General features: G+C 52.8%; 10 protein-coding genes across 10 annotated transcripts; 4 read left to right on the top strand and 6 right to left on the bottom strand.

Annotated features, from left to right (window-relative positions):
* Window positions 1-66: 66 nt before the first annotated feature.
* Window positions 67-1377, bottom strand: POSPLADRAFT_1157691 (hypothetical protein; the record flags this gene model as incomplete). Its single annotated transcript, XM_024487226.1, has 2 exons — window positions 67-429; window positions 490-1377. 2 exons carry the CDS (start codon window positions 1375-1377, stop codon window positions 67-69), a joined length of 1251 nt encoding a protein of 416 aa, XP_024333999.1.
* Window positions 1378-3865: 2488 nt separating this feature from the next.
* Window positions 3866-5880, bottom strand: POSPLADRAFT_1157542 (hypothetical protein; the record flags this gene model as incomplete). The annotated part of the gene is made up of 5 exons (XM_024487204.1): window positions 3866-4119; window positions 4237-4638; window positions 4976-5088; window positions 5384-5422; window positions 5528-5880. The coding sequence occupies 5 exons, from the start codon at window positions 5878-5880 to the stop codon at window positions 3866-3868; spliced, it is 1161 nt and encodes a 386-aa protein (XP_024333998.1).
* Window positions 5881-7149: 1269 nt separating this feature from the next.
* POSPLADRAFT_1157747 (hypothetical protein) lies at window positions 7150-7655 on the bottom strand (the record flags this gene model as incomplete). The annotated part of the gene is made up of 2 exons (XM_024487233.1): window positions 7150-7190; window positions 7247-7655. 2 exons carry the CDS (start codon window positions 7653-7655, stop codon window positions 7150-7152), a joined length of 450 nt encoding a protein of 149 aa, XP_024333997.1.
* Window positions 7656-8780: 1125 nt separating this feature from the next.
* On the top strand, window positions 8781-12433 carry POSPLADRAFT_1157336 (hypothetical protein; the record flags this gene model as incomplete). Its single annotated transcript, XM_024487172.1, has 2 exons — window positions 8781-8856; window positions 9153-12433. 2 exons carry the CDS (start codon window positions 8781-8783, stop codon window positions 12431-12433), a joined length of 3357 nt encoding a protein of 1118 aa, XP_024333996.1.
* A 197-nt stretch (window positions 12434-12630) lies between these two features.
* On the bottom strand, window positions 12631-15669 carry POSPLADRAFT_1076387 (hypothetical protein; the record flags this gene model as incomplete). The annotated part of the gene is made up of 7 exons (XM_024482914.1): window positions 12631-14028; window positions 14082-14228; window positions 14402-14538; window positions 14600-14865; window positions 14915-15129; window positions 15237-15318; window positions 15375-15669. The coding sequence occupies 7 exons, from the start codon at window positions 15667-15669 to the stop codon at window positions 12657-12659; spliced, it is 2514 nt and encodes an 837-aa protein (XP_024333995.1). The 3' UTR covers window positions 12631-12656.
* A 428-nt stretch (window positions 15670-16097) lies between these two features.
* POSPLADRAFT_1050243 (hypothetical protein) lies at window positions 16098-17684 on the top strand (the record flags this gene model as incomplete). Its single annotated transcript, XM_024479944.1, has 10 exons — window positions 16098-16159; window positions 16221-16321; window positions 16384-16475; window positions 16544-16767; window positions 16830-16914; window positions 16964-17032; window positions 17186-17292; window positions 17343-17371; window positions 17425-17528; window positions 17583-17684. 10 exons carry the CDS (start codon window positions 16098-16100, stop codon window positions 17682-17684), a joined length of 975 nt encoding a protein of 324 aa, XP_024333994.1.
* A 51-nt stretch (window positions 17685-17735) lies between these two features.
* POSPLADRAFT_1174670 (hypothetical protein) lies at window positions 17736-20803 on the bottom strand. The gene is made up of 9 exons (XM_024488300.1): window positions 20453-20803; window positions 20326-20404; window positions 19270-19630; window positions 19061-19209; window positions 18866-19013; window positions 18315-18816; window positions 18174-18261; window positions 18013-18122; window positions 17736-17958 (listed from the first exon to the last, which is right to left on the bottom strand). The coding sequence occupies exons 1-9, from the start codon at window positions 20632-20634 to the stop codon at window positions 17871-17873; spliced, it is 1707 nt and encodes a 568-aa protein (XP_024333993.1). The 5' UTR covers window positions 20635-20803; the 3' UTR covers window positions 17736-17870.
* A 190-nt stretch (window positions 20804-20993) lies between these two features.
* Window positions 20994-23285, top strand: POSPLADRAFT_1067922 (hypothetical protein; the record flags this gene model as incomplete). Its single annotated transcript, XM_024482247.1, has 9 exons — window positions 20994-21231; window positions 21286-21335; window positions 21383-21482; window positions 21534-21812; window positions 21870-22107; window positions 22162-22409; window positions 22464-22561; window positions 22621-22990; window positions 23061-23285. 9 exons carry the CDS (start codon window positions 20994-20996, stop codon window positions 23204-23206), a joined length of 1767 nt encoding a protein of 588 aa, XP_024333992.1. The 3' UTR covers window positions 23207-23285.
* Window positions 23286-23825: 540 nt separating this feature from the next.
* POSPLADRAFT_1041735 (hypothetical protein) lies at window positions 23826-24997 on the bottom strand. The gene is made up of 3 exons (XM_024477966.1): window positions 24975-24997; window positions 24015-24920; window positions 23826-23962 (listed from the first exon to the last, which is right to left on the bottom strand). Exon 2 carries the CDS (start codon window positions 24918-24920, stop codon window positions 24018-24020), a length of 903 nt encoding a protein of 300 aa, XP_024333991.1. The 5' UTR covers window positions 24975-24997; the 3' UTR covers window positions 23826-23962; window positions 24015-24017.
* A 1014-nt stretch (window positions 24998-26011) lies between these two features.
* On the top strand, window positions 26012-27248 carry POSPLADRAFT_1050239 (hypothetical protein; the record flags this gene model as incomplete). Its single annotated transcript, XM_024479943.1, has 3 exons — window positions 26012-26971; window positions 27027-27135; window positions 27226-27248. The coding sequence occupies 3 exons, from the start codon at window positions 26012-26014 to the stop codon at window positions 27246-27248; spliced, it is 1092 nt and encodes a 363-aa protein (XP_024333990.1).
* Between the last annotated feature and the right edge of the window lie 348 nt (window positions 27249-27596).

The following is a 27596-nucleotide window of genomic DNA, read 5'->3' as shown; positions in this document are numbered from 1 at the left end:
CGTACAGGGTGAGATGGGCCAAGAGCCTCTTCACACGAAAACGTCACTGCCGCTGGCTTCGCGACTCTAAGATTCTTCACCCACGACGCTTATGGACTCTCCGTGAATCTGGCTTGCACCAAGATAGGTCTGATCATCCTCGATATCCTCATCGATCCCCTGAGCCTTCCCACTGTCATCTGTCCAGTCCGCTGTCTTCGCGGACCAATATCCCCGAACGCGCTTTAACCAGGGCTCAGTACTCCTGCGTGGATGTTCCAGGTAGATGTCCCTGCCATCGAGGAGCAGAGTATACGCTTTCTTGTCTTTGACGACGCTGTACACACGAGGTGAACAACCATACACGTCCAACTGGTAGCGCGGATGCATGGGAGCGTTTGAGGACTCGGACAGTCGGACACTTGGCGGCTTCTCTCTCAGGTTGCTAACCTTTGATGGTGTAGAGTGTGTGTCGGGGCTCGGGTGATGCGACTTTCCGATAGAACGCACATTCCGGACACCTAGTTCCAGCACGAGTGCTATGTACGGCCGCCGATCTTCTGTCTCTGCGGGGAAAAACCTGTGGCCCTTATGGGACAATTTGCTCTCATCGATGACGAGCGGGGCCGGTGACTTGCGGTTTTTGACCTGAATAAGGATCGCAGTCATCGTCTTCTCTGACAACAATCCTCTATTGAGAGCGACGGGGACTATGCAATCAATGACCTCCTGTTGCGGGGCACACTGCCAGGCTATGCCACGTGTCATAGCTATCCAGGCCCCTCGCGAAGTGACCAAAGAGTTGTCTTCGAGCCTCGCAAAATGTGTGAAGCGGACGTGAGCGTCCTTGAATGCTGCGTCAAATCGCTCCCCATAGCCGCTGGCGGGATAGGATACTCGCAATTTGTTCACTTGTCCTACATTGAAGAGCTCCTCGAGGAATGCAAATAAGCTCACGGGTCGGTCGATCTGGTCGTTATCGCCACGATTTCTCTTCGAAGCGTTGTCAAAAGCCCGGATGAGGAGAAGTCGCATCACTAGTTCTCCTCTTTGACCCGCGGATATCATCGCGCTACGAGTATACCGCGCCAGGATGTCTGGAACTGGGTCTTGAAACCTCCGCATCACTTGAGCAGCCGCTTCAGCGACGACAGGCTCCGATGGATAGCCCGCTGTCAGATATTTGCGGTCCTTGCTGATAGTATAGACTACAGCCAAGTGTGACTCCACCAGACGCACTCCGGTATGCATGATGTCCTCATTAATTGGTAGATACTCGAGGAGAAGTCGGACACTGAGTGCTGCAAGGCAGGCATCATCGAGGAGATCCCTGAGGGCATCATTGTGGACACCAGTAAAATCATATATGCCCGTCAGTTTCGTGATGACCACCGCCATGAGAGTAGCGCGGACATCCTTTGTCGCATTTGCATAGAGCGCCCGCCACCTGAATATATTCGTTAGTACTGGCCAGATGAGAGTACAGATGATGAACCTACAGGGGACGCCCGAAATTGCACATGAATGCGAAACTGCAGACATCATCGAGTGATTTTTCACCTTCACGGACAAGGACCTTTCCGCTGGAGAAGACATCCCAAGGCATCTCATTGTAGGGGGCTGGGACATCATCCTTCTCCTTGAAGCGCAGTGAGTGATGCACTTCACGGGAAGGAGAAAGCGTGTATAGATGAGAGTTTGTAGAAAGGAAAAGGGTGAATATTGGTAATATGTGCATCTCTGAGAGCACATTTGTTAAAACACTGTAGCGGTTGCGCGGAATGTTCTGGGAAGTATCGATTGCGGCGTCGGTCAAAGTATGGGCCTCATCGACATACAAAACCATCACGAGCCCCCCCGGACTGATGGGTGCTAGTTCCTTGATTGCTTCCGCAAGCTCCAAGCCACGGCCCTCAGCAGCATCCTGAGTTGATGTCTGGCCACGTTTCTCGGAATAAAAGGATTTTGTAGCATCCTATATTTTGGAAGCAAGTTAATAGGAATCACGTGTCAATATACAGAGGAGACCAACCCGCATCATCTGAGAATACAACGTCATGCGGCGGTCCTCCTGGGAATTTACAGGGGCAAGATGTGTGCGCCAGGCTTGCGCGAGCTCTTTCTGACTTGGATAAGGCCCTTTCAAATGTGTACGGATCTCTTCCCGAATACCAGAGAATAGATGAAAAAAGAAGTTGTAGTATGCTAGCATTGTGACCTCCCAAGTGTAATAATTAGCGGAGACCAAGTAGTCATAGATGTCGGGGTCCGAGTGAGGAAAAGGATAGCCTGCAATTTGCATTAGCCAATACGACAACAGATGATTCGCATTCTGACCTGTTGCCTCTCTGCGGACGTTGAGAGGAATGACGAAGATGTCCTTGGCAAGCTCGTCTACTGTCCTGGATTTGCCCATTCCAGAGCTTTGCAACAGCGGCATGCTGTTGGCGTAGGGGTTCATACCTCGACTACTGTTGATCTCGCGCACATTCTCGAGGAGCGTTGTGTGTGCATCACCGACGTACGGACTTGTCCACGCATCACGAACCGCTATAGATATTCTTGAGTATCTCACAAAACAACACCGCCGGAGATATACCTTGTCCTGTGAGACCATGTATCAGACATGTCCATGGGATCAACGATAACGTCGATTCACTTACTTTTCTGCTCATTGACAACCAACCACATACTAGCATCCTTTGCTGATTGCTGAACTGTCCCAGTCGGTCTCAGAAGCTCTGTACAGTGTGCCCGTTATCAGTCAAATACTGGTCGCTGTATTGGTGCAATATGTGACTCACGGAGGCGACATACGGAGGAGAAATCCTTCTTGACGAGGGCGTCTGCCAGCAACTCTGCCAGCCGTGGCTTCTCCCGCACTGAAGTCTTAGCGAGGTTGAAGTCCCGATATCGAGCGTCGATCGCTCCACGTTGAGCAAGTACTTGTAGCAAAAGAGCACCTGCGATGGGTACTTTGCGAACCATGTCTGGTTGCAGCCCTTCCTCGTCGGCGAACTTCATGAGATACTCGTTGATCGCCTTGCGTTTCTCTGTGCTCAGCTGGTCGGGTCCTTCTTCATCAGGATTTGTAGACATTATGACAGTTCTATACTAGGGGATGAGAAGAGTAGTGGAGCGCAACTTCAATCAACTGTAATCGATGCAGGAGCAAGAACGGAAAGACCTGAAAAAGGTGAGGCTTTCTCTGTTGATTACGAGGCAGCAGAGTCACGAATGTAGTATGGAGTAGTACCTTCAAGTTCTGGTTTAACGTGGCCGCACGCAGGCTCCTTCCCGCCGCTGTGGGAGTTATAGGGGACTTCATCCGAATAGCGTACTTGTGTATCCTCAGATAGATCATGTGATATCACATCACGTGCATATCATGTGACATCCTATTTGAACCTTAATCCCCTATAACTCCCTACAGCGGCTGGCACAAAACATCCACAAACAGCGGAGGACCGGCGCCCAATTTTATCAATTGAGGTCATTGCAATCCCCCCTGAGCGAGTGTAGCAACAACGCGCAGAAAGCCCATTGCTCGCAACATCCCCTATGGCTGTAACAGCATGTCACTACCCTCAATCGAAGACATTCGGAAGAAGACCTTTGCTAAGCTAGGACGAGACCCATGCAAGTAGGTTCTCCATCGACTTCTCGATGGTAGGTGTCATTGTATTTAGAAGGATGTCGAAGTTGTCGTATGCGAGACCGGCCAGGAGCGACTGACCCAGAGATCGAATGCCCTACCGAGAGGGAGTGGACCATATAGTTGATTGCAGAGGGCAAGATCGAGAGGCCCATATGTGCAAGACACTTGATGACTCGGTCCGGAGTATTGCAGGAATGAAATAGAATTCCATTGACAGCAGCGAGGGTGTTACATCTGTTGGAACAACCGGTGCGACGGCGCGGCGAGCGCGTTTGTCCACGAGCTAGCGATGCCCGTAAGGGACAATCGCGTGCGGTACGTACATCGCGCGGGGTCGTTATATACTACGATAGGGGCCTCCGGCCCCCGGCTACTCGCGCGCCCGAGCTTGCGAGCTCGTTCCTGACCGCGCGGGTCAGCGCGTTTCGACAACATCTCTGACTCAAGGACTGCATTACTATAGACAATATCACGACTGCTTTCTACAGATATAACGTCAGGCGAGTGCATCTAGATTTGGAATGCAGTCAAGAACATATCACCCGCGTGAGAGCGTTACGTTGCTGTGCTACTATTATGCGCCCGCTTGTTTGCTTCACCTCCTGAAACTTCACTACTCCACACCGGGGGATCATCGCCCAGTTGACTCCGGTACTCAATTTCATCAGCGTCGAGTAAAGCACCTTCTTCGTCCTCATCTGAGGTGCTCCATTTGAGACCGCGTGACTTGCCACCCACAAGGAGTGCAACTATGAGGTCGCATAGCTCAGGCGCCACGCTTTGCATCTTCGAAGCCATATCCTCGATGTGAAAGTCGAGAACCTCTGTCGCAGACGCATGGAGAGCGCTGAAGTGCCAGCCATTATCTGTATCGACCAGATCCCGGGTTGCCTGGCAGTATTGAGCCTTCATAGTAGAGTGCGCCCAAGAATATGTTGTCGCAGAAGTACGTGGATGATGGGCAAACGCCGCGAGAATCTTGGGTAGGGCGAGGACAAGTTCTTCAACAAATGGGTGTTAGATGAGGCCTTCATCAGTCAGAAGGACGAGTATCAAGCTCGACAGGGACGCGCGCCTTTGCGTGAAAGCCAGGTATAGAAAGTCTATCAGTGGAGTGAAAGCCATGGCCGCAAGCTTGCGCCGAGGACGACACGACGCGACTTAGGACGCGCGAAACGCTACTGTACACAGGACCGTGATAATTATGTAATGAGGGGCCAATATCCTGCCTTCCTAATCGAGGTGACGTGCGCCGCTGCTCCGCTGTTTGTAGATGTTCTGTGCCAGCCGCTGTAGGGAGTTATGGGGGTTTAAGGTTGGGATTCGGAGTATGATTACTCCTCGGATGTAGCCGGATTGTGGCGCAAGTGTGGCAGATGGGCTTGCAGGACTTAGCTTGCGTCAAGTTGTCGGATTGAGCCCCTAAAACTCCCACAGCGGCGGGAAAGAGCCTGGGGCGCACGTAGCATTCCATCGATCACAATGACGCCGAATTGGGAAGTTCTTCACTAGTTGTTTGGCGTTGTGGCAGCCAAGGTCAGATCAAATAATCACAGTTCTTATGTGTGAGATACGCGAACATAATACGAGTACATAAGACCAAGGAGAACACCAAGCCAATTTTTGTTCGAAATCGAAGTGGAGAATGTGACATGACTGCTGCTGGTCCGGATCTGGTGATGTAAGCTCCTGCGTGAGCCACTCCTCTCGCTTTGCCACCGTCAGCGACTCGACCTTCTCGCTCACTGAGAGGGGACCATCGGCTCGGCGAAGGTAACCAGTTTACTATCGCACGGTGTCTATCTTCTCATGTATCATGCATGGATATCGGGCTAGGCATTAAAAGCTGACCTCAAGCTGGAAATAATAGCTATAAGCCGCCCCAATCACTTCTTGGATGAATCCGATGGCTTGCTCTTTGCGCTAGCTTTGGGGGCTTTGAGCTTTGCCTTCTTGCTCGTGGCCTTCAGAGGGCTCTCGCCACTGAAGCCATACGAAGTGGCCAACGTCCCCAGAGCGGCCTCCCAATCCTTCGACTGGGCAGGATGTGCATGAGAGAGCGAGCTTGACGTCGGAGTTTGCGTGTTCTTCTGCAGCGAGAAAATGAGCATGGCAATCTGGGGATTGATAGCGATTTTTCTGACCTTCGGAATCAAGGTAGCAGTCGAACTCGCGGCGCTAGTCGGAGCAGCATCTGACTGCAGAGAATTTGTGGAAGCGGAGGGGGATTGTTGGGACGCCATAGCGGATGACGATGTATCGATTGCACCGCTCTATATTGTCCCTCGACAGATGTGATGAGCTTGATCGTTCGTTCAACAGCGAACCATACTTTTATAGGCATGATGTGTTGCATTTTTGACGGCCTACCGCAGCAAAGCGGATGCTATGTCAAGTTGAAGTCTCCCGCGCGAAGATACGAGTCATAGATACACTGCGGCGGAGTCAACCAGCCTCATGCTCTCGACGGTGTGCCTTAGCTTACTCCGTCACGAGTTGTGTTACGAGCCCAGAAGCACATACGGGCGAATCTGGCAAAAGCCCCTCGGAGGATCATCAATTGGCACGACAGCTTGATGGTTATTTGGCAGTCAGCTTGGCAATGATGATATAGGTCCCAAGGGTGCGAGCCCTGGGCATGGGGCTTCCTTATTGATAACTTGAGACAAGTAATCATACTCCTGAGCGTCTCGAGTTCGTGGACCGCTCAACCAAAAACGATTCAATCAGAGGCGAGCAACGACGGCACTAGCGACGCTCAGACGTTCATCGACGACTTACCAAGAAGTGACATTCGCACTATGCGCAGTCGATGATGATGCGACGACACCCGATAGACGTCGGGCGAACCTCGATAACACCTCGTACAGAGCCCGATGCACCCGCGATTCACGCGTCCACATCCTCGATAATTGCAATTGACTATAGCGGCTCCGTAAATGGTACATCGCCAGCGGCACTGCGCAGCCGCAGCCCGAGTCATTTGGAATCCGAGGTGAAAGGACTCACAGAGACGTATGATTCAACACATTGGTTGCACATGGTAGAATGACAGAGGATCAGCACCTGATCAGTTTCACGAAGGATCGTTTACCGAAGTCGGGGAATTCGTCCAACACGACTGCTTAGAAGAAGCTTGATGAACTCATCGAAAGCAACATAGCCCAAGACCAGATTCGAAGCTTGAGATATCATTGTACATACATATACTCAGAGGTTATACCCTTCGCGTATAAATGTGAGGAACAAGTGATATGGTTAGGAAGAGTGCGATTGTCATGGTAGAACTCCGATAGTGTAGGGTAAATAATTCATCGGCATGTAAATTACCGTTTTTTACACCCCCAGGTTTCGGGACCCCGTTTTTTACACGGTCAAAAATGTAAATTACAGTAAATCACGGGACTTTTGCTCCTCGGCACGTGACGCCCCTCCGGCGTGTAAAAAACAGTAAAAAACAGTAAAAAACAGTAAAAAAAAGTAAAAAAGTGTAAACATATGTAAAAAAAGCCTCAGGGAGCGTCCGAATTACACGCAAGGGCATACAGAGTTTCTAGTACACGCTGTAAAGTACCTACACATCCCAATTAAATTGCCACAATGTCTTACCATCTTCTGCCGGCTCGTTCACATTTACTAGCTCCGAGTCCTCCTGAACATCCGTGCGCGGCCGTTGTGAATTTCCAGCCCTAGACGACGGCGGCGATGTCGCGAGCATCTCTAGAAGGTCCGGGTCATTAAGGTTCACCTCGTTTGCAGCAACAAACCCAGACTCTCCCCGGATAACTGTAGCAGGCTCATCGAGCCACTCCAGTGTCTCGTCGTCGTCTCGTTCCTCCGGCTCGAACCCCTTGATGCTACCTGGTAGTACCAAGGATAGTATTGCTGGTGGCAGCAAAAGTTCGGCCTCGAGGGCCGTCTTGACATAGGCAGGTAAATCTTTTGTGAACTTCTTACCAGACCCAATCCATTCGCTTTCTAGGAAGACGCCAGCATGGCTCGTCGACTGTGGTGCCATGGGAGTGACCGAGGGGGATGCTGCCAGAGAGCAGCCTGCACAGCAAAAGATTGGGGGGAAATACAATTGATTGGACTTTATATATATACTAGCACAAAGAGACCGAACGTGGCGCACTAAACCTACGCAGCGGCGTTGACAAAACAATAGCCCGGGGCAGCGTGAGAGGCACAAGAGGCGCAAGGCATCGGCCCCAAGTGGTGGCTGGACGCGGGTACCCAACACGTGACCCCTCCTTATTTACATTATTTACACCGCTAATCTGACAGCCTTGTAAAAAAGTGTAAATTACCTGTAAATTACCTGTAAAAAAGTACGGTGTAATTTACACCGATTTATTTGCCTTACACTAAACTCCGAGGTGAGTTCGTCCATGCATTGGCCATCACGTGATCTATATGGAAGCCATTCCGAAGTGAAGTCGTTTACATTCAGTCGCAGCCCAAGCTTTCAGAGTGGAGGCATCTTTCCTCTCGTCCTTACTCCTTCTGGCAGCTTTTATAAATATAGCCCTGGCTCTTGGAATACGGGCTGGATTTCGGAGAATATATTCGGGCACGGCGATCGTTGCTCAAGGGCTTCAAGGGGTCCTGGGCTATGGGGATTGCGTGAGGAACCTTCGTACCGCTACATCTCTCTTGCACGCATATACCGCGTGCTGGCATCATATAAGTTTAGATATTAGGTGCACGTCATCTTCCTCACAGCAGTTCATCGTCATACTCGTATGTGACCCGATTACCTGACCTCGAAGGAGCTCACGACTATTCTACTTGTAATAGCATTCATTGGATCCGATTCAGCATGCAGTCACCAGCACAGGCACTCATTGGTGCCATCTTAGAGCGCAATCCTCGTTCAGCGCCCTCTACGCCTTCTCCGAGAGTGACTCTGTCTGGTAAAACGGGATTCCCTGCCGTCCAACACCGCTCAAAAAGTGCATTCTCCCGCACGAGAGCGGAAGAGAGGCGCCGCAGTGCGGACAGGCCTCAACAAGTACCTCTAGTCCACACAGCGCCTCGCGACGGATTGCGCTCGCCCGAGACTGCAATCGATGGATCCAAGGGAGGAGCAGAGGTCTGGCGTCGACAAATTGATGAGGAGAATCAGAGACGAGTTGAAGGTATGACAGAAGACGAACGTGAGGAAGAAAGGAAAGAGATTCTCGAACGATTTGGTCCGAATGTAGGCGATATCCTACGTAAGGCGAGGGAGGCAAGGGAAACGCCCCGCCGGAAGCAAGAAGAGACGCAGGGGATAGAGGAGATATCCCATGCACCATCCATATCGACTGAGCGCGCTTTTGCTGCAGGTTTGTTGCATTCGCTGCTCCTTGTGCTTTGCAATCACTCATATTTGTATATTTAGCACGATCCGCTAGTTCCCCGTCAAGAAATACAACAGGGACAAAGTCGCGACCAGGTAGCCCGCCTTCAGCAATGTCAAGGCCTGGCTCGCGGCCATCGAGCAGAGCCGACCGTAATGTTCGCTTCGCAGACGTGACCCCAAATGACATTTATGTGTACGAATCTGCACCGCCATCACCGCGGAAAAAACCGCTTGCGCTCCTCTCGCCCACCGACGATGACGGGCCCACGATCTCTTTAGGGGAGTGGAAGAGCAAGACTGGCCCATCTGTCCGTCGGAGGGAGCCTGAGGCACTCGAGAAGCTGGCGTCGGGGCCAAACATCACTCCTCTCGACGCGTTGGAGGAGGGCACACCAGAGGACATCCGCCGGCGATTTTTCCCGACCGCTCCTGCTCACGATCCTTCGCTGGCCTGGATTGAGACCGGGCCCTCGACCTCGGACATACCGTCTTCCTATACTCTCCGTTTTGATCTTACTGGTACTCCGATCTCGCCGGACGTCTCTTCTTCGTTGCCCACACATCTCGGTCTACATCATCATGCCGACGGGGAGCATGCCGGATACACTTTAAATGATGTATTCCTACTGTCAAGGTCCACCCTGCCGGCTCAGAGAGCAACCATGCTCGATGTTCTTGGGCGAATAGCCCGGAGACTAAGCAAGGGGAGGAGTGACGCGGCGCAGAATATCAAGGAGCTGGTAGGCCGGGAGGCCGAGATTCGGAAGCGAATTATGGCCGCTGGCGTGGAGGCTATGGCAGAGCGCGGAAGCGTTGGTGCAAGGGCCGTGGAGGTCATGTGGGAATGCATTGTAAGCTGGGATGAAGACATCGTGGACATCGAAGGTGTGGAACTTCAAAGCGCTCCCAAGGACGATTCGTCCCCCTCGAATGCGTCGACTCCCCCCGCAGATGTGTTGTCAACGTTGCCGCTGGACTACGTGCTTCCACAAATCGCGAGTGCACTTGCGACGGCTGCACTGCCAGCAGAGTCTCTATCTCAGCTTCTCGCCATACTGCATCGTCTCGCCCAACATTCCAATCGTATTGCGGGGATGATCGTCACAACAGATGGACTCGTGCGCGGTATAATCCAGACATTTCTGCTCACGCCCATTCGACCCACCGAGCAATCGAGACTACCAGATCCCTTCGCGCTGCGAGTATTGGCCACGCTGGCACTCGCGTCGCGCGATAATGCTTCCACGCTACTTGGCCCAGCGGACGCCCTACTTCGCTTCGTGATAACCACGCCCCCCACGTCGTCCTTCTCCCCGCCGCTCGCGAGCGCGCTACTCGCGGGCACCCTCCGCGTCTATGCCGCACTGGCGTCGTATGGTCTGTATGCACACATCGCGACAACCGCGGCGGAGCATCTTGCGCAGGTAGGGCGGTTCGTGTTTTCAGAGGCGTGTCAGTCACGACAGCTGAGGGGGGCATGGCTCGGCGTGCTGGAGACATGGATGGTGTGTGCGCGGGACCCGCATCGTACAACGCCGAGCCACGAGATCTTGTGGAGCCAAGTTGTCTCCTGGGGATGGGGCGTGGATGTGCTCGAGATGAGAGTACGGTTAACCGAGCAGGACGACCGACTATGGGCTTCCATGTGGAGTACGGAGGCGGCGTGGCTCGAGGGTGCGAAGGTGAATGGCGTCCGTGGGGGTGAAAGCGAGAGGGAGTCAGCGATCGAGGCGCTTCGAGATGGATTCCGGGATGGCCCCGAGATGCGGGTCGTCCAGCGAGCAGGGCAATCGCTGAGCCTTACGCTGGGCCGATTGGGATGTAACGCTCTACGAACAGAAGACGTCCCTCTGTTGCAAGAGCTCGCGCGGCATTTGCGAACGCTGGCCGCTGCTTTACGTCTATGGTTGTCCTGTCTTGCACCCCAGCTTGCAGGACCACCCGAAATCCCTCCTTTTATCCTCCCATTTGCCGAACTCTCTGAGCTGTGCGCTTCGCTGACGACGCACCCCATTTGGACAACCCTCTTCTCCGCGAGTGCGCCATCATATGCACACGTCTTCTTTAGGCCGATATCTCTCCTGCTCTCATACTACGTGCAGCTGTCACGTCGCCTGCCCGATACACATGATGACCTGTGGATGGGCCAAGCGTTCTCAATTCTGAAAAGACTTTTACCGGGCGACGAGGAAGCTGCTCGTGCCATGCTGGACCATGTTGTGGATCTTGTCACTCCAGATTTCATGAGTTCACGCGGTTGGGGTGTTCCTCCGATAATTGGGGAGAAAGGCGGACTGAAGGTCCTGAAGCCTTTTTTCGTGTTCTCCTTGCAAGCGAGAGAGGATCTCTGCATCGGCCCTACTGTGCCGTCCCCTGCCTCTCTGTCATCAAGCACCACTCAGCGGCTCCCGCCATTACACTTCTTCCGCCCTGGCGCTCGCCATGGACACCCATTGCCTCTCTTCAGAGACTGGATGTTCATCCCGCTGGACCATCTCTTGCGATCAGGTGAATCGGACGTCTTCAAACACATGCCGTCATGGTGGGACGCTTCGGAGACCGAAGTAGTGCGTGCGACTCTGTTATTCGCCAAACTACACAAGCAGATCCTTCTCCGGCATGCGTTGGATGCATTCGGATTATCGCGAGAAGAGACCTCCTTCGCTTGTATGAAAGTCTTCATGCTCGAGCATGGGCAGCAACAAAGTAACTCAGTCGAAGAAGTATTCCGAGACACTGTTGTCAACCAGTTGATGGACGAACTGGTTGCGCCTTTTGCCGCTGCCGCATCGTCGACATCCCTCTTAGCGCCGCCATTGGAGAGCACGTCACAGAACTTAGAGATTGTCGCTGCTCGTTTCCTTGGAGCATCAACACCATTCTATCAGTTCTATACCGACTTTGTCGGCCTATACGACGCCATCTCGTTTGCGCACCCACTCTTTGGACGCTTGCTCTTGCCGCCCTTGTCGATGCGCTATCCGCTGGACTACCGCAAGTATCTGTGGGCTGATTACTCACATATACTGAAGACCGTGCGCACGCCGATTGAGGACGTCATCACGGAGAACGTGGCTGAATTCCTTTGGCCTGTGGAGACCGATCCTCAAGTGATTGGCTCCTATCTCCGCGCGCTGGCAACGGGTACGCTGGTCGGTTTCCTCCGCTTCGTGGCCGTACACCATATTGCATGCAATATATGGCCGGACTTACGAGATGATGGCGCAGAGAAGGCGAATAAACTTCTCCAAGCCTTCGTGGACCAGGCTGGATTCGACGCTGTGCGGGAAGTGGTTCTATATCAGCAAGTTCAGCAGGGTAACATCCTCGTTCCTCCACATTGTTATGATCAGATAGGAGAGTGGAAGACAATGCGACTGCAGTTCATAGAACGATTGGGGGAAGAACGGCATAAAGAGCGATTGGGGAGTCTGCTGAAGTCTGTTTGATTGAATCAAAATATGACGTGTATTCATAGGACCTAGTTGTATCGGTAGAGATCATACAGTACTTACGATAGCTTACCATCATAGTGTTGTACCTCATCGGCTCAATGTTTGCTTACTCCATTGAGTTCGGGCATCGCGATACAATTCAGTCCCGGCTCTGCATGGGCGCAGACAAGGTGCGCGAATGAACAAAGATTAAAGACCCAAACTCATTCGATTACAGCTAGACATTCGAGTTTCCATCATCGTCAGACGCATCAGGACGGGTCGAGATGTCAATCCATCCAACATCGTCTTGTACCTCTCGTGCAGCAGCCATCTCCCCGTCCTCGCCCGCTTCTGATAGATACTCTGTGTCATCTGCCCATTTCATGCTGGAGGTTCGTGCGGACCAGCCTCTGATGCGCCTTAACCACTCGACCGATTCTTGACGGGGATGATCGTCATAGATATTTCGCCCATTCAGAAGCAGTTTGTATGATCTCTTGTCCTGGATGACTTTGTACACTTTGCGCGAACAGCCGTACACAACCATCGCGTAACGCGGATGCAGGGCTGTGTTGGCCGACCCATGGTCCATTGGAGAACTCTGGTGGGTCGCTGGGTTGTGCGGGTCGGGACCCACCGTGGACGTCGTCGCGTAATTGTCTGCTGTTTGAATGCCAAACTCCATCACAATCGTGATATATGGCCGTGGCGTCGTGCTATCCTCTGGAAAGAAGCTCCGACCATTGCGCCCATTCAGGCTAGCTTCGTCGATGGGGTGTAGTGTGGACCTCGGCCGGTTGCTCGCGCGGATGAAGATTGCTGTCATTGTCTTTTCTGACAACATTCCCGTGCCGATGGTCACCGGAATAATGCAGTCGACGGTCTCCTGGGTCGGGGAGCACAGCCAGGCTATCCCGCGCATTATCGCTGCCCATGCCCCCTGCGAACTCACCAAACTGTCGTCCTCCATCCTCGCAAAGTGCGTGAAACGAATGTACGCGTCCTTGAAAGCTTTTTCGAATGTCTGCTTGTCACCACAGTTGTCGGGGCGAGCCTTCTTGATGTGGCTCAGGTGCTCAGGCCCGAAGAGCTCTGACAGGAAGTGGAAGAGGTGCACCGGCCGGTCAATCAGCTCACTTTCTCTCCAGAATCTCGTCGCCGCCCAATCGAAGGCCTTGATGAGAAGCAGCCGCATCACTAGCTCACCCCTTGTTCCGATAGGGACCATCCCACTCGTAACATACTGTGCTAATACTTCCGACACGGGTCTTCTGAATTTCCACATCACTTGCGCAGCTGCTTCGGCAACGATGGGTTCCGATGGATATCCCGCCGTCAACCCCTGACGATCCGCCTTGAAGGTGTAGGCGATGGCCATGTGTGACTCCACTAGACGCATTCCCGTAAGGATGAAATCTTCGTTGAGTGGTGGATACTCCAGAAGGAGTCGGACGCTGAGGGCGGCAAGACGGGCATCGTCCAGGACGTCTCTCAGGTTTGCATCATCAGCGTCGGTGTAGTTGTAGATGCCCGTCAATTTCGAGATTGCCACATTCACGACACTAGCACGAACCCTCTCATGCGCACTTGTGTAGAGAGCTTGCCATCTGAAGTTTATCTGTCAATACCGGACAGTATATAGACCGGATAATACACCTACAGAGGACGTCCGAAATTGCACATGAATTCAAGTGTGCAGACATCCTTGAGTGATTTCTGGCCCTCATAGGCAAGAATCTCTCCTCCTGGAAAGACATCCCAAGGCATCTCGTTGCAGGGAGCTGGAATACAGTCGCTCCCGAACTCTCTGTAGTCGGGTGATGGTGCGTGCAGATGTGGGTTTGTAGACAGGAAGATGGTGAACATCGGTAAGGCGTGTAACTTCAAGAGCACCGAATGGAAAGCATGGTAACAGAGGCGAGGGATGCCATCGAGCGTGTCAATTTTCGAACCGGCCGCATATGGGCTTCGTCCACATACATCACAATCACGAGTCTCTTGTCGATCGACCTTACACGTTTCGCGATTTCATCCGCAAGTGCCATTCCCTGCCTGACGATGCGGTCGCAAGCTTCATTGAGATCACGACTCAGGTCGCCTTTAGAGCCATAGGCTCTCTATACGTATAATATGACAGGTGATATTGACGCGCGCCGACAGGTAACTGGGGGGACGGACCTCTATGATGTCTGCGTACAGTCTTTCCCTGTTGGTGCGCCGATCAGCACACCCCGCATCTATGGCCATAAGGTGTGCGCGCCAAGCTTGTGCAAGTTCCATGGCATCCTCGTAATCACATTTCAAATGCGCTTTGACCTCTGCGAGTATACCACAAAACAAGCATGAAAAGAAGCTGTAGTAGGCGGCGATGGCAGCGTCCCACGAATGGTAGTATCCGACGAGGTAATGAGATATGCTAGTATCGGCATGAGGATATGGATAGCCTACCGACAGGTCAGCTTATACAAGCTATTATGCGGCTCATAGGCTGACCTGGGGCCGTTTTTCGAATGTTGAGAGGGATCACGAAGATATCCTTGGCGAGCTCGTCTACTGTCCTAGACTTGCCTGTCCCAGAGCTTTGCAAAACCAGCACGCTCGTTCTGTACGGGCTTGGACGCCGATTCTCATTGAGGCGGCGCACATTCTCGAGGAGCATTGTGTGTGCATCGCCGATGTATGGACTTGCCCATGCATCACGAACCGCTGTCGACATCCTTGAGTATCTCACAAAGCAACATCGCCGGAAAAATACCTTGTTCTGTGAAATTTTGTATCAGACATATCCATGCGATCAGTGACAATGTCGATTCACTTACTTTTCTCCTCATTGACGGACGGCCACATACCGGCATCCTTTGCAGATTGTTGCCATGTCGCAGTCGGTCTCAGAAGCTCTGTACATATTATCAACCGAATACCGGTCGCTGTATTGGTGCAATATGTAACTTACGGAGGCGACATATGGCGGAGAAGTCCTTCTTGGCGAGGGCGCCTGCTAGCAACTCTGTTAGCTTTGGATAATTTTTCATTGAAGTCCTAGCTGTTGTGCGGTTCTGATATCTAGCGTCGATCGCTCCAAGTTCAGCAAGTTCTTGCAGAAAATCAGCGCCTGTGGTGGGTACACTGCGAATCACGTCTGGTTCCAACTCGACTTCGTTCGCCAACATCAAGAGTTTCTCATTGATCGCCCTGCGTTCCTCTGCGCATAGCTGGTCGGGTCCTTCATCGTCAGGGTCAGTAAACATTATGAAAAAGAAGCTTAAGGATGTGGTGCAACGTGTTATCGTGATGCCCGCCCATCGTTGAACAGGCCCTAACCCTTGGGCAACTCAGATGCAGGGGTTATACTAGATTAGAAGGCTTAGGCTATGGATGGCCCGGCCCGTCACTGTAGGGCGTTGCTCACGACCGCATTTGCAAGCCTCTACGCATACGAAGCTTGTAATGGGGCCCATCATCTAATATGTTGAATATGTTGAGGTCTGGAGAACGTTCACCTAAGCTGACAATCCGTACTCCGAGAGAACAAGTAGTGAGGTTACTAAGTACTCATACTTAATGCTCACTCGAAGTAGGTTCCTGCCAAATACGGCACGTGTTCACCAAGTATATAATCAAATTCAAAAGGCGTACACATTCAAATTCACATCTTATCGCAGACCTCCAACTGATCATGTCCCTCATTGACGCCGCATGTAAAGCAGAGTCGGAAGCATGCAGTCATATTCCGATAATGTATGGCCGACCTATCTAATGAGTTTGTGCATGCGGGTATAACACTCTTCTATTTTGAAAGTGATCTACAGAATATCCCCGGAGTCGGCCAGGATCCATCCCTGAGGCGTAGCCTGAGCGAAACGATAAGAGATGCTTGCATGAATGTAGGCTTCTTCTACGGTGCGTGTTCCTATACAAGTCGCACAATTTGCGATATGCTACAACGCGACATTTGGCCTTAGTGTCCAACCATGGCATCCCTAGCCCTAATATTCATGAGGCTTATTCTGCCGCCAAAGACTATTTCTCTCTTCCACTTGAAGAGAAAATGGAAGTATGTAGAACTATCCGTGTCTCTCAGAACCCAATTTATGGTTGCTGAGATTACGCCACACTGCGTAGCTGGATCTTCGTCAGACCCCGAATTTCAAAGGATACAATCCTGTCCGGAGCAGCAACAATGACCCCGATAATGACGGCGACATGCATGAAGGCTTTGAGTTTAGCTGGGAAGATCTGAATAGATCAGAAAGCGTCGAGGAACGAACTCAAGATGGGGCAATGGCCGGTGCCAATGTCTGGCCGAAACACCCGCCTGGTTTCCGTGAAGCTGCCCTAACATACTAGTATGTATCATGGTGACAATCCCGTCACATAATGATAAAGAGAGGCTCACGCAACACTGGAGCCATGCAGCTGTAGAGCTCGGTAGAAAGCTGTTCCCATTGTTTGCACTCGCCTTGGAATTGCCGGAAGACTACTTTGACGACAAGGTGAGGCTACCATGCTGATGTAGCCCTCCGTCTCATACAAGAATACTAGACGAAAAGTTCGGCTGCCATCATGCGTATTCTACATTACCCCCCGCAAACAGGGCCTGTGGACGACCGGGTCATTGGCATTGGGGCCCACACAGAGTGAGCATGAAAAATGGATCGTATCATACGCTACTGAACGTCTCATCAATATTTGGGCAACTAGTTTTGAGGTCTGGTCTCGCTTTCCCGTCGGCACGAATAAACCGCTTAACAGATCCGATGTCAGTGTTTCACAATACTGTGGCAAGAGCCAGGCATACAAGCGCTGCAAGTTCTCACCAGGCAAGGTCAATGGATAGATGCGCCTCCGATCCCTGGCACTCTTGTTATCAAGTAAGCGCCTACAATGTAATAGTCTATCCCTGCATTAAAGAAAATATCAGCCTGGGCGACCAGTTCGCACGATGGACGAGTGAGTACCCTCGGCATGCATGAACGCAGGCCTCGCTAACCCTGTCATCACAGACGACGTTTTCAAATCCACTGTGCACCGAGCTATCAACCGCAGCGGAGTCCGTCGGTATTCCATCCCGCTCTTCTTCGGCACTGACTATGATGTAAAACTGGAGGTATGCGCAAGTATGAACACAGCATACGAACTTCCGCTGAGGCTCGTCTCACAGCCCATCCCGAGCTGCGTTTCAGCAGATCGACCGCAGAAGTATGAGGTTGTCACCGCAGGGGACTATGTGAAGAGCAGATTGGTAGCGGCATATGGGCACTAACATTTACGCTGGTGACGCGGTGAATTTGCTTCACATTCTGTAACGGAAGAATTGATACGAGGTCATTGTACATTAATGGCGGAGATACAGAGCTGCATACAACGTGAATACGACTGAGATAATTTAGGCAGTAAAATGAGTAGCTAGTAGGGCTGACGTGGACGTAGCGGCCTACGCTTAAAAAGTCTAGGCTTCTGCCACGTATGGAGACACGTACAGAGGACACTGGCTGCCCTCCATGTGCTTTCCGATGACGTATGGTCGCGTCAGAACTCTGCGCGATGTCAGGGTTCAGCGTGACATTGAGTGAGAAGACGGTGGTACGTACACGTTGGCTTTGCCGACTTGACTTTCAGTCTCCGCAAACACAAAATTGGTCAGGAGGATATAAAGAAACGTCTTGATCTCGATGATAGAAAAGCGCAGGCCGATACAGGACTAGATCGGAGCGCTCAGAGGGGATGATAATGCGGAAACGGTACCGCTTACCCGAGGACCTGCGGAAAATGACAATGTATTGTTGTACAAACCAGGCTGAGACGCGACGGCTTCGGGGAGGTTGTCCCATCTATCAGGACTGAGTACGAGCGTCAGCAATATGTCCACCCCATCACGTCAATTCAAACTCACTTGAACGCCCATGCATCGTGTCCCCATACCTCCCTATCCATGTTGAACCCTTCTACCGGTACGTGGATGAAGGCGCCCTTCGGAACCATGACATGCATCAGGTCTTGCACACTCCCGTCAGGCATGCGCGTCCTGACGGGTACAGACGTCGGCACAACATCGTCCTGCGTCGCAACACGGATCGAAGAGTGTACGGGCGGTATGAGGCGCAGCGACTCGCGCACGACATTCTCGAGGAACGGAAGGTCTGTGACTGCCGCGTACAAGGAGGCGATCTCCTCTGATGTCAGCGCCGCAAGAGATGCTGTGGGCGCGACAGCGAGGAGCTCGGCGCGTAGGCGCGTCTGGATCGAGGGATATCGCGCCAAAAGGAAGAGCGTCCAGGTGATCGAAAGCGAGCTGGTATCGGAACCAGCGAACATGAAGGTATTGATGTTATGCAGTATATCTTCGTCAGAGATACGTTGTTCAGGCGGAAGGTCCGCAGCAGCGTTGGACCTTACTGCAGACCGCCATGAGCCAATAGCTGCTCAGCGCAACAGATGACTTACACAGTAAGCTCAGCAGATCCTTTCCTTGGTGTGCGACACCGCTAGCCTCGGCTTCCGCAATCTTTCGTTTCTTTTCTTGGACAAGTTGGCCGGCCACTCTTCGAATGACCCCCTGGCATCGCCTGACGGTACGCACAGCTTTATCTGGCTATTCTTACATCAGCACAGGCACAGAATACGGCGGGCAAGACATACAAACAACACGTCGATGATGGGGAAATAGATTGCGAACAATCCGCGATACGAGCCTTGCTGCTGCGAAATTGCAACCTCAAACATTTCCTTGTATGCGTTGAATAGCTCGTTTGACTCGTTCTGTATGGCGTTGAACTGATAATCGAAGCCTGAGGATGGGGATGGTGGACAGTTGAGGCATGGTCCATTCCCAAATTACAAAAACTTACCAGCAGACCCAATGACATCAAACGTCGCCCGGCTGACCCAATGGCATACATCAATCCTGCGTCGTGCATCCTTCCCGCTGTCTCCTGCAATAGGATCGGCAATCATTGCGGCCCACCGTTCCTTTAACTCGTGGCCCTTGGCAAAGACGAGAGGAACTAGGGCACGCATGTTCTGGATCGAGAACGCGGGGGTTGCGACACGTCGCTGACGTTTGTGGGCGGCCCCCTCCGCTGCGAGCATGCCACATCCTATCAATCCCGTAATAAGGCGGCGCGACTGCCACGGCTTCTCGTACAGATGCGAGTTCTTCATCACATGCCCGAGCGCAACCGGATCGAGCGTGAAGAACCGGTAGTCCCACTAAATAACATGTCAGTTGGTGAGTACTGTATTTATGAGCCTCCGAAGAACCCAAGTCAGTTTAACATTGTTCGTGAACAGGGGCATCCCAGAGGTATAGCCTCTACTTCGCAACCAGATTCACGTCTCCAGGCGTACCCGTATCGCGGTTAGCACATGTAGTAAATCTCCGACAAATACTATCCGCTGGTATTCACCCTGAAGCGACCGCGAGCATAAGGGTCAACCAGCGGGCAAGTGTTGCTGACAATGCGCAGCTCCAACGATGCGAAGACTGTCCAGCAGCTCTGACAATGACCTGCATCCGATCTAAGTTTGATGAGGATATGGATCGAGAACCCGTCATCGAAATGCGGGACTAGTCGTCTTCAATCATCAAGCAACAAGTGTAAATTAGCAAACGAGCATCCGTTTATCGCATACCGGGTTCACTGTGTACGTGCGTCAGGCTACTTCTCGTTATCGGGTGAAACCAAATTTTCCCTGAACGAGAAGTGCACCCATATGCAAAGGTATACTTGATAGAATGACCACAAGTATCCCATCACAAAACACTCATGTGGGTGCCTCAGAGGTCGTGTGATGAAATACTTGTCGCTCAATCAATGAGCCAGTCAACTTATTGTATGTTGCATTGCAGGCGTGCTATCCATGCGGTATATGTCGCTCTGAGGTTGAGGTGAAAGAAGACGTACAGGTATAGGCCCGCGGATCGTGATATTCCGGCCGTATTGTTTGACGAACGCTTCATGCATTCGAGGAGATACGGAAGGGCTGCAGACGTAAGTCTCGTAGCCGAGACAAACTTATCCGTGTGCTCACTTCATAACCATTCCCAAATGGTCTGCACGCCATCTCTTGCTGGGAGGGCCAGGGAGTTTCCTGAGGGGGTTGAACCGAGGTTGTATGAAGACGAGATAAAGCAGGTATACCAGCAAAGGTATGAAAGCCGCAAGCACCGCGTTGACCAGCATTATGTATGAAGTGGGCATACTCTCCGACATCGTGCACTTTTTAAGGACCCTGCGCCTGTACTGTGCTAGTCGGGACACGATCCAGAGCGTTTATTGTTTGGACGAACAATAGCGGAAGTAGCGATCTGGACCCGAGATGTGCTCAGTCGGTTTCAAGCACACTAGTACTGAACCAACGCAAGATGTGATTATGCACCGTGTAAGATGCCTGGACTTTAAAAATTGAGGATATTGCTGGCAGTGAAAGTCGCGGTTGGACTTCTGAGTTCGGATGAATCTCGCGGACGCGTTAGCGCCCTATCACGGTGCACGTGACACTTAGAATACTCGCGAGCGCGGCGGAAAGAGCGAATCGCATTTTGTTCCCCATTCTTTCCTCCTCGCATGAGATGGCCAGTCTTAAATTCGCAGCAGAGGATTTGCATCTCTCAGCTTCAGAATCTGACCGCTCATCCTCGTCTGATGATGAAGATCTTACTTGGGACGACTGGGTGTCCGACGGCGTCGAGGATCGCCCGTGCACGTCCCTGTTCGACCACGACAAGACTTTCGCGACGGTCCCCGAAGCCATAAATCACGACAAGCTTGTGCATGGGATAGACCTGGACAACGTTTGCTCGAGACTGTGTGCGTCCGATCCGAATCAAGGTGCTGCTACAGGCCCCTGACTGGTCCCCTTAGCTCTTGACCCCCATCAGCGCATCCGCCTGATAAATTGGATTCGTAAAGAAGTATGGTGCCCGTCACATACTGTCTCCCACACTGATTTATAGCTCAGAAACCCGCACCATCACAAGTAACCAATCTAAGGGGCGATGAACCGTTCCTCTCCGCGGACGAGTATCTCATTCCAGTCTTGGAAGACGATCCACTACTTCGTGAGCATCGTATATATCGCATGCGACCCAGTCTTACTCTCCCCTGGACAGAAATCCATTCAGCGGACTGGTCATCATCGGATGAATCCGAAGACGAGTCCAGCGCCCCCACCGATTTGGCTGGTGCAACCCGCCGCATCCGGGCACTCGAAAAAAAGTTGCAGAAGTCGAAGAATGATCTGGCAGATTACCGGGCGTTTGTGAGTGAGCGCCTGCAGCGCACGGAACTGGGAGACGCGCTCGCCGAGCCTGCATCGTCTTCGTCCGGCCATCTCGCACCACCGCTGCGCGATGACGACTCGCACTACTTCCAGAGCTACGGCGAGAATGGTACGTACTACGGTCATGCAAGGGGTCGCTCATGCGAGACTGACTTACTGACCGTAGACATCCACTCGGTCATGATCCAGGACAAGGTTCGCACTGCAACATATGCAAAGTTCATCCTCGAAAGCGCGGAGCTATTCAGGGATGCTATTGTCCTCGATGTGGGATGTGGCACAGGCATTCTGTCGCTCTTTGCAGCAAAAGCGGGCGCTAAGCGCGTCTTTGCGGTCGATGCGAGTAACATCGCAGAAAAAGCCCGGCAGATTGTCAAGGACAACAAGCTCGATGACGTCATAACGTGAGCTCTTCCCCATGCATCAATCATTATAACTCACGATGTCGATGGTTGTAGTGTCATCCGCGGCAAGGTGGAGGAGATAATGTTGCCAGACGACATCACACAAGTTGACATCATCGTGTCGGAATGGATGGGCTATGCGCTGTTGTACGAGTCAATGCTTGATTCGGTGCTGCACGCGCGTGATCGCTTCCTTCGGCCTGATGGTGTCATGGCTCCGAGCGAGTGTAAGATGATGCTAGGGCTTTGCGAGGGTAGCGAGATCTTCAAGGAGCGAGTGGGCTTCTGGAGTGATATTTACGGTACGCGTGATACGGACAGCGATGTTGAGAAGCGCTTATTGTAATGGCTTGCAGGCTTTGATCTCACGGCGATGGCACATGATGTGTACAGTGAGGCGATTGTGGACGTCGTGGGCCCAGAGACGATGGTCAGCGAGCCGTATTCAGTCAAGGTCAGTCTCATGTCCTCATCTATTCCCCAAACATTCAACACTTACACCTCCGTCTGCAGGACCTCCACCTTGCAACGATCACCCCAAAGCAACTCGACTTCTCTGCGCCTTTCATTCTCACCTCGACAGCCGAGCGGCGAACAAAAGTCCACGCACTTGTCCTCTACTTCGACGTGTTCTTTGCAGAGGACGGGCAGTCCATCCCACCAGGGACGGAGGTGTACGTTGCACGCGAGGGCGATCCAATCCTCGCGGAGGTGTGGCCGCTGGGTGGGCGGCCCCACGCGTCGCGGAGGCTGAGCTCGGGCGAGGGTCTAAAGGCAAAGATCAAGCCCAAGGTGACGAGCTTCTGCACAGGCCCGGCGTCGGTGCCGACACACTGGAAGCAGACGATATTCCTGCTGCGAGATCCAATCACAGTGCATGAAGGTGCGTGGAGTGCCCCGTCGCGCGCGGTGCAGAAGGGCCTGGGTGATTACTGACCGGAAGGTCTGAGCAGGCACAATCGTACAGGGAACATTTAAATGTCACAAGAGCCCGGACAACTCTCGAGAGCTGGATGTTGAAATCCACTATGTCGTCAAGGACCCGTCGGAGGAGGTGACAGCGAAGGACGTTGTTGTACAGATATTCAAGGTGCGATAGTGAGTGCAGGCTGTGAAGAAGTCAAGCATGTGTGTATCCAAAGCATGAATGTATCCAAAGCATGAACTGCTAGCATATCTTGGTGTACAATAATAATTACTAACTGTCTACAAGCCACTGATTGACTGTCACTTGCGCGGCGCGACTTCATAGACAACTGGTCTCGGCTTCCTTGAAATGCTTACTTATTGACTCAACTTCTCGCGGCGCAGAACGGAATTAGTGTGGGGAAGTCCACTCACGATTTGGCATTCCGACGGACCAATATCCCGCATGTACTATCCGGCATAAGTCACCGACCTTGCCAGGATACAGAACACGAATTAAAAAATGCACATCATTCACTCACTCCTACTGACCGTGATCATGTTGACCCGGGTCCAGACGTAGCTGGGGTTCTTACCAATGCTAGTAAGCCCACCGAGAATAAACCCTACGGTATATGCTATCGCAGGATGTCCGAGGCATACTCACTGTCAGGTAAGATATCCGCACTGCGCCCCTCCACGCCCGTCTTGTGTCAGCCAAAGGGACCTACTCAGACTACGCTCGATATGTGCCGACGGACCCGCATGTTCTTAAGGGTACGCGTACGCTCATTCAACACAGAAATTGTCTGTTCAAAACATCGCATTCAGCAGTGTCCGCAGTCTCTCGCCGTCTGCCCACCCGTAACACAGAACAGGCGTGACGGCAACACCATGCTATTAAGCAAAATTGATCAAGTACAGACGGTGACAGCTCAACAGCACCCACCTGCGTGAGCCAAATTAGTCTTACTGGCATTCATGAAGAAGATGTTACCTACGTATCACCGCCGTGCGAATGGCACCTGGAATCCTGACAGTAATGCTCGTGCTCGATTCTGTGCCCCTACGCCCGTTGCATTCGTGATGAAGTGTATGTGCAAACCATACGTTTTGGGATATGCGTCAAGGTTGACCTCTATCTGTGGGAAGAGGGACATTGCCTCTGGCGGCAGTCCAAACGATACGACGCCAGTTGCTTCGCTGGGTATCGATAGCTGTGTCGAAGGACCTGGCATGAGCAGCCCAGGGAACTCGCGCAGCCTCGGGAAGACAAACTCCACGAGCATGCCCAGGAAGTCGTACATCTTCGGACCCACCAAGTCGACCTTCACACCGACAGGCTGCCCTGGACGCACCCAACCACCAATGTTTTTGCGACCCCTAACGATTTCGACGCCGCCGGCGGAGCGCTGATTGCCCGACCGCTCAGACTCGCCCGAGATTGCGCGAAATGCCATGATTGGGCCGAGAAGGTTGCTCCGGCTAGTGAGGGCTTCCTTGATCATGCTGTGTATCTGGATGCGTTCAAGCTGGATGACGTTGTCCACAGTTACGGGCGGCGGAGGACGCTTGAAGTACTGGTCACCGCCAACTGGGGGATTGTACCGGTGCTTGGTATACGGATCGTTGGGGTCGTATTTAGGACGGATGACACGAGCGGCCTTGCGAGACGATTCGTGCCTGTAGGTCATGTACATGATGTCGTCCCGCACGGTGTTGTAATAGTGGTCGGCCAGACGGCATGAGTGTGTATCACGAACTATAATGTTTGTGTGCGGAATTGGGAGTCCCTTCTCATCCTTCTGGAGTGGTTTACGGATTTTTGGTGGTACCCGGGTTGGACGGATGCTTTGCGCTACTGCCGGCGCGACATGGCGGGGGGCACGAGCGACTGCTGCGCTCATCTATGTGAGGTGTTTGTTATGTCCTCAAGGATTTGTAGAGTGCCAAACGCTTACCTTTCGCAGGCCGGCGAAGATGGTGACGGCGAATGCAGAGACGGCTGCGAGCGGACAATTGAATAATGTAACCTCAGGACAAGCGCCTTGTCTGAAGCAATACTTATGGGTTTATACCCTTATCTCGCGGCTTCCGCCTGTTACATTAAGCTTACAACGATGGAAATCCGGGAACCATCTCCCGCGGTGTGCACCTTAGCTGCTCTTCCCCATTCGCAAGTTTGTCCAACTGCCGCCATTCTTTATTTTGATTCTTGTGGAGGGCAGCATCGCTACGTTTTATTTCTATGGCACTGACCGCGACCGCACAATCTGCCTTTCGGGAACCCGCATGGGACGAGGTTATCGTCCCAACCCTCCGCAAACGTGAATCAACGTCGTCAATTGTTCATACTATGCACTAACAGCTTAACACAGGTTTGAAGGATGAGAGTCAGATGCTTGCTAAACGTATTTCTGCAGCGTCGATGAGCTCAGCGGATGGCCCCACCGACCTATATCAGACCGGTGGCTTCATAGCGCGCCAAGAACTTACTACGCCGCCGACAACGCATTCCATAACGAACCAGAGGCCGAGCGCCATTCCTCGGCCTAGTCTGCAACAGTCGAGGACAGCAGGCGACCCCCCAAACGGCGCTGTGCATCCCGCTTACCTACCCCGTTCCCGCACTCTATCGCAACCGTACGCATTCGATTCCCCGAATCCTACAGATAGCAGCGCGTTCTCTTCCGGCCCTTCTAGATCCGCCTCCCCCGCACTGAACGGTAAGACGACCCGTATACCTGTATCGCGAGGGAGGGCAGGGAGCACGTCCAGTCACACACAGGGTTCAATGCAAGGAAGCGTCGGGCGAACTGAGCAAGGTGCGCCTGATGTTGCTTTCTTCGCGATATAAGCTCATGAATTCCACGTACCAGAGCTCTATCCAGTAGAGGAGGGGCAACGATCGTACACGTCGCGGTCCACGGTACGACTGCCCAACCACAAAACGTCGGACATTTTCAGCGAGTCAGCACCTTTTGGCACTGATTCCCATATGTCTTCGCGGCCTGAATTCGACCATGAATTCTTCGACGCGCATCGCTATTCGTCAGAGTCGGAGGAACGGCCGTTCGAACACTGGTACCGAGGGGACATGTCTCGCAATGGTGGAGTGGGCGAGCTACGCGTGGGCAAGCGGGACGAGATGCTTGACATTGCAAGTTACGGGCACACAATCAGGAAACCCTCGCACGGCACGTCGCATAGCAAGACGTCACGGTCGCGATCCAACTCTCGGGGTAGGGATTTCTCCGCCTCTCGATATGGGACTCGGCCGCGCGCGGAGAGCATTGGTGCGACTGTGCGAGAAAGCATATACATTGACGACGATGAGCATGCCAACGACTCGACCATGGTGTTGGACGAGCAGCCGCCTACTGACGTAGAGGCAGACTTCGACAACTACGAGGAGGCAGACGCTTACCCATATGAGCAAGATGTTTTGCCTCATCCCAACGGCACCATTTCTACCCCCTCTCTCTCTTTGAATACTTCGCAGACGAGTGCCACTGCTGCGCGTAGCCATCGCACGACACCCTCCAATATCTCCCGTATACCAACCCCCACCTCATACCGACAGATATCACCCCCACCACGCACTCCTACTCCCTCAAAGGCTGTACGTGGTGCCACCGAGAACGGCGCGACCTCTTCCGCTTCTTCTACCCCTCGCGCACAACGCATGCCCCGCTCACAGTCTCAGCCGCAGACGCAGACACAGGCGCAGCGGTCACCGCCATCAGCCAAGCGGAAGGCGAAGAGCCCTGCGGCGAGCTCTTCGGGGTCCGCAGCAGCAAAGAAGTCCAAGCCCCCGTCGTCGATGCGGCGGATGACCCCACGGAAAGAAGAAAACCGGCGGTCGATTGGGCAATACCCTGCAACTGATGGCGACGACGTTGTGGATGCGATCCCTGTTTGGACGCAGCCCGTGCCGCCATCAGGCAATTGGGATGACGTGAGTAAAACACTGATACTTCTCGATGTGAAATTGACATCGAGCATGCGCCCAGGTCGTGCTCCCAGTTGTCGCACGCAAGAAAGGGTTGGATGGCCACTACGCAACTGTCGATGGGAGCCCGCGGCCGAAGCAGACCAGAGAAACCGAGTATGAACCGGTAAGTACTAGAGCAATCCCGTCGGACTGCGCGCCGTACCGTATTTTCAAATGGCCACTCCCGGCCGCTGTTGTTCATGATTTTGTTCACACAGGCTCCTGGAACTTTCGGATTTGACTACTCAAAGGTCCGTCGGCGGCCACCACCTGGTGATGGTGAAGAGCAAATACCGCTCGACGAGTTCGGACAGAAGACGGATGCCGTCAACCAGCTTATCGACGAGCAGCCGAAGCCGCAAGCGCCGCTCTTCATCAAATCTCCTGAGCCAGAACCCGACCGAGCTCGTAGTCGTGCATCCCCGCCGCCGTCACCTCCACCCTTTGCTCACTACGCCACGGCACTGGCGAATGGCGAAGTACAAGCCATTCAGCCACCCGTCCAGAAGTTGGAGGTGGACGACGACAAAGGGGCGGGTTGTTGTAAGTGTGTCATTATGTGAGGTGACATTCTGGTCGCGTTTTGCCT

This window comes from Postia placenta (assembly GCF_002117355.1).
Source record: "Postia placenta MAD-698-R-SB12 unplaced genomic scaffold POSPLAscaffold_19, whole genome shotgun sequence".
Taxonomy (NCBI): domain Eukaryota; kingdom Fungi; phylum Basidiomycota; class Agaricomycetes; order Polyporales; family Adustoporiaceae; genus Rhodonia; species Rhodonia placenta.
Note: the sequence above shows the minus strand (reverse complement) of the source record. Positions and strands in the feature narration are given on the sequence as shown.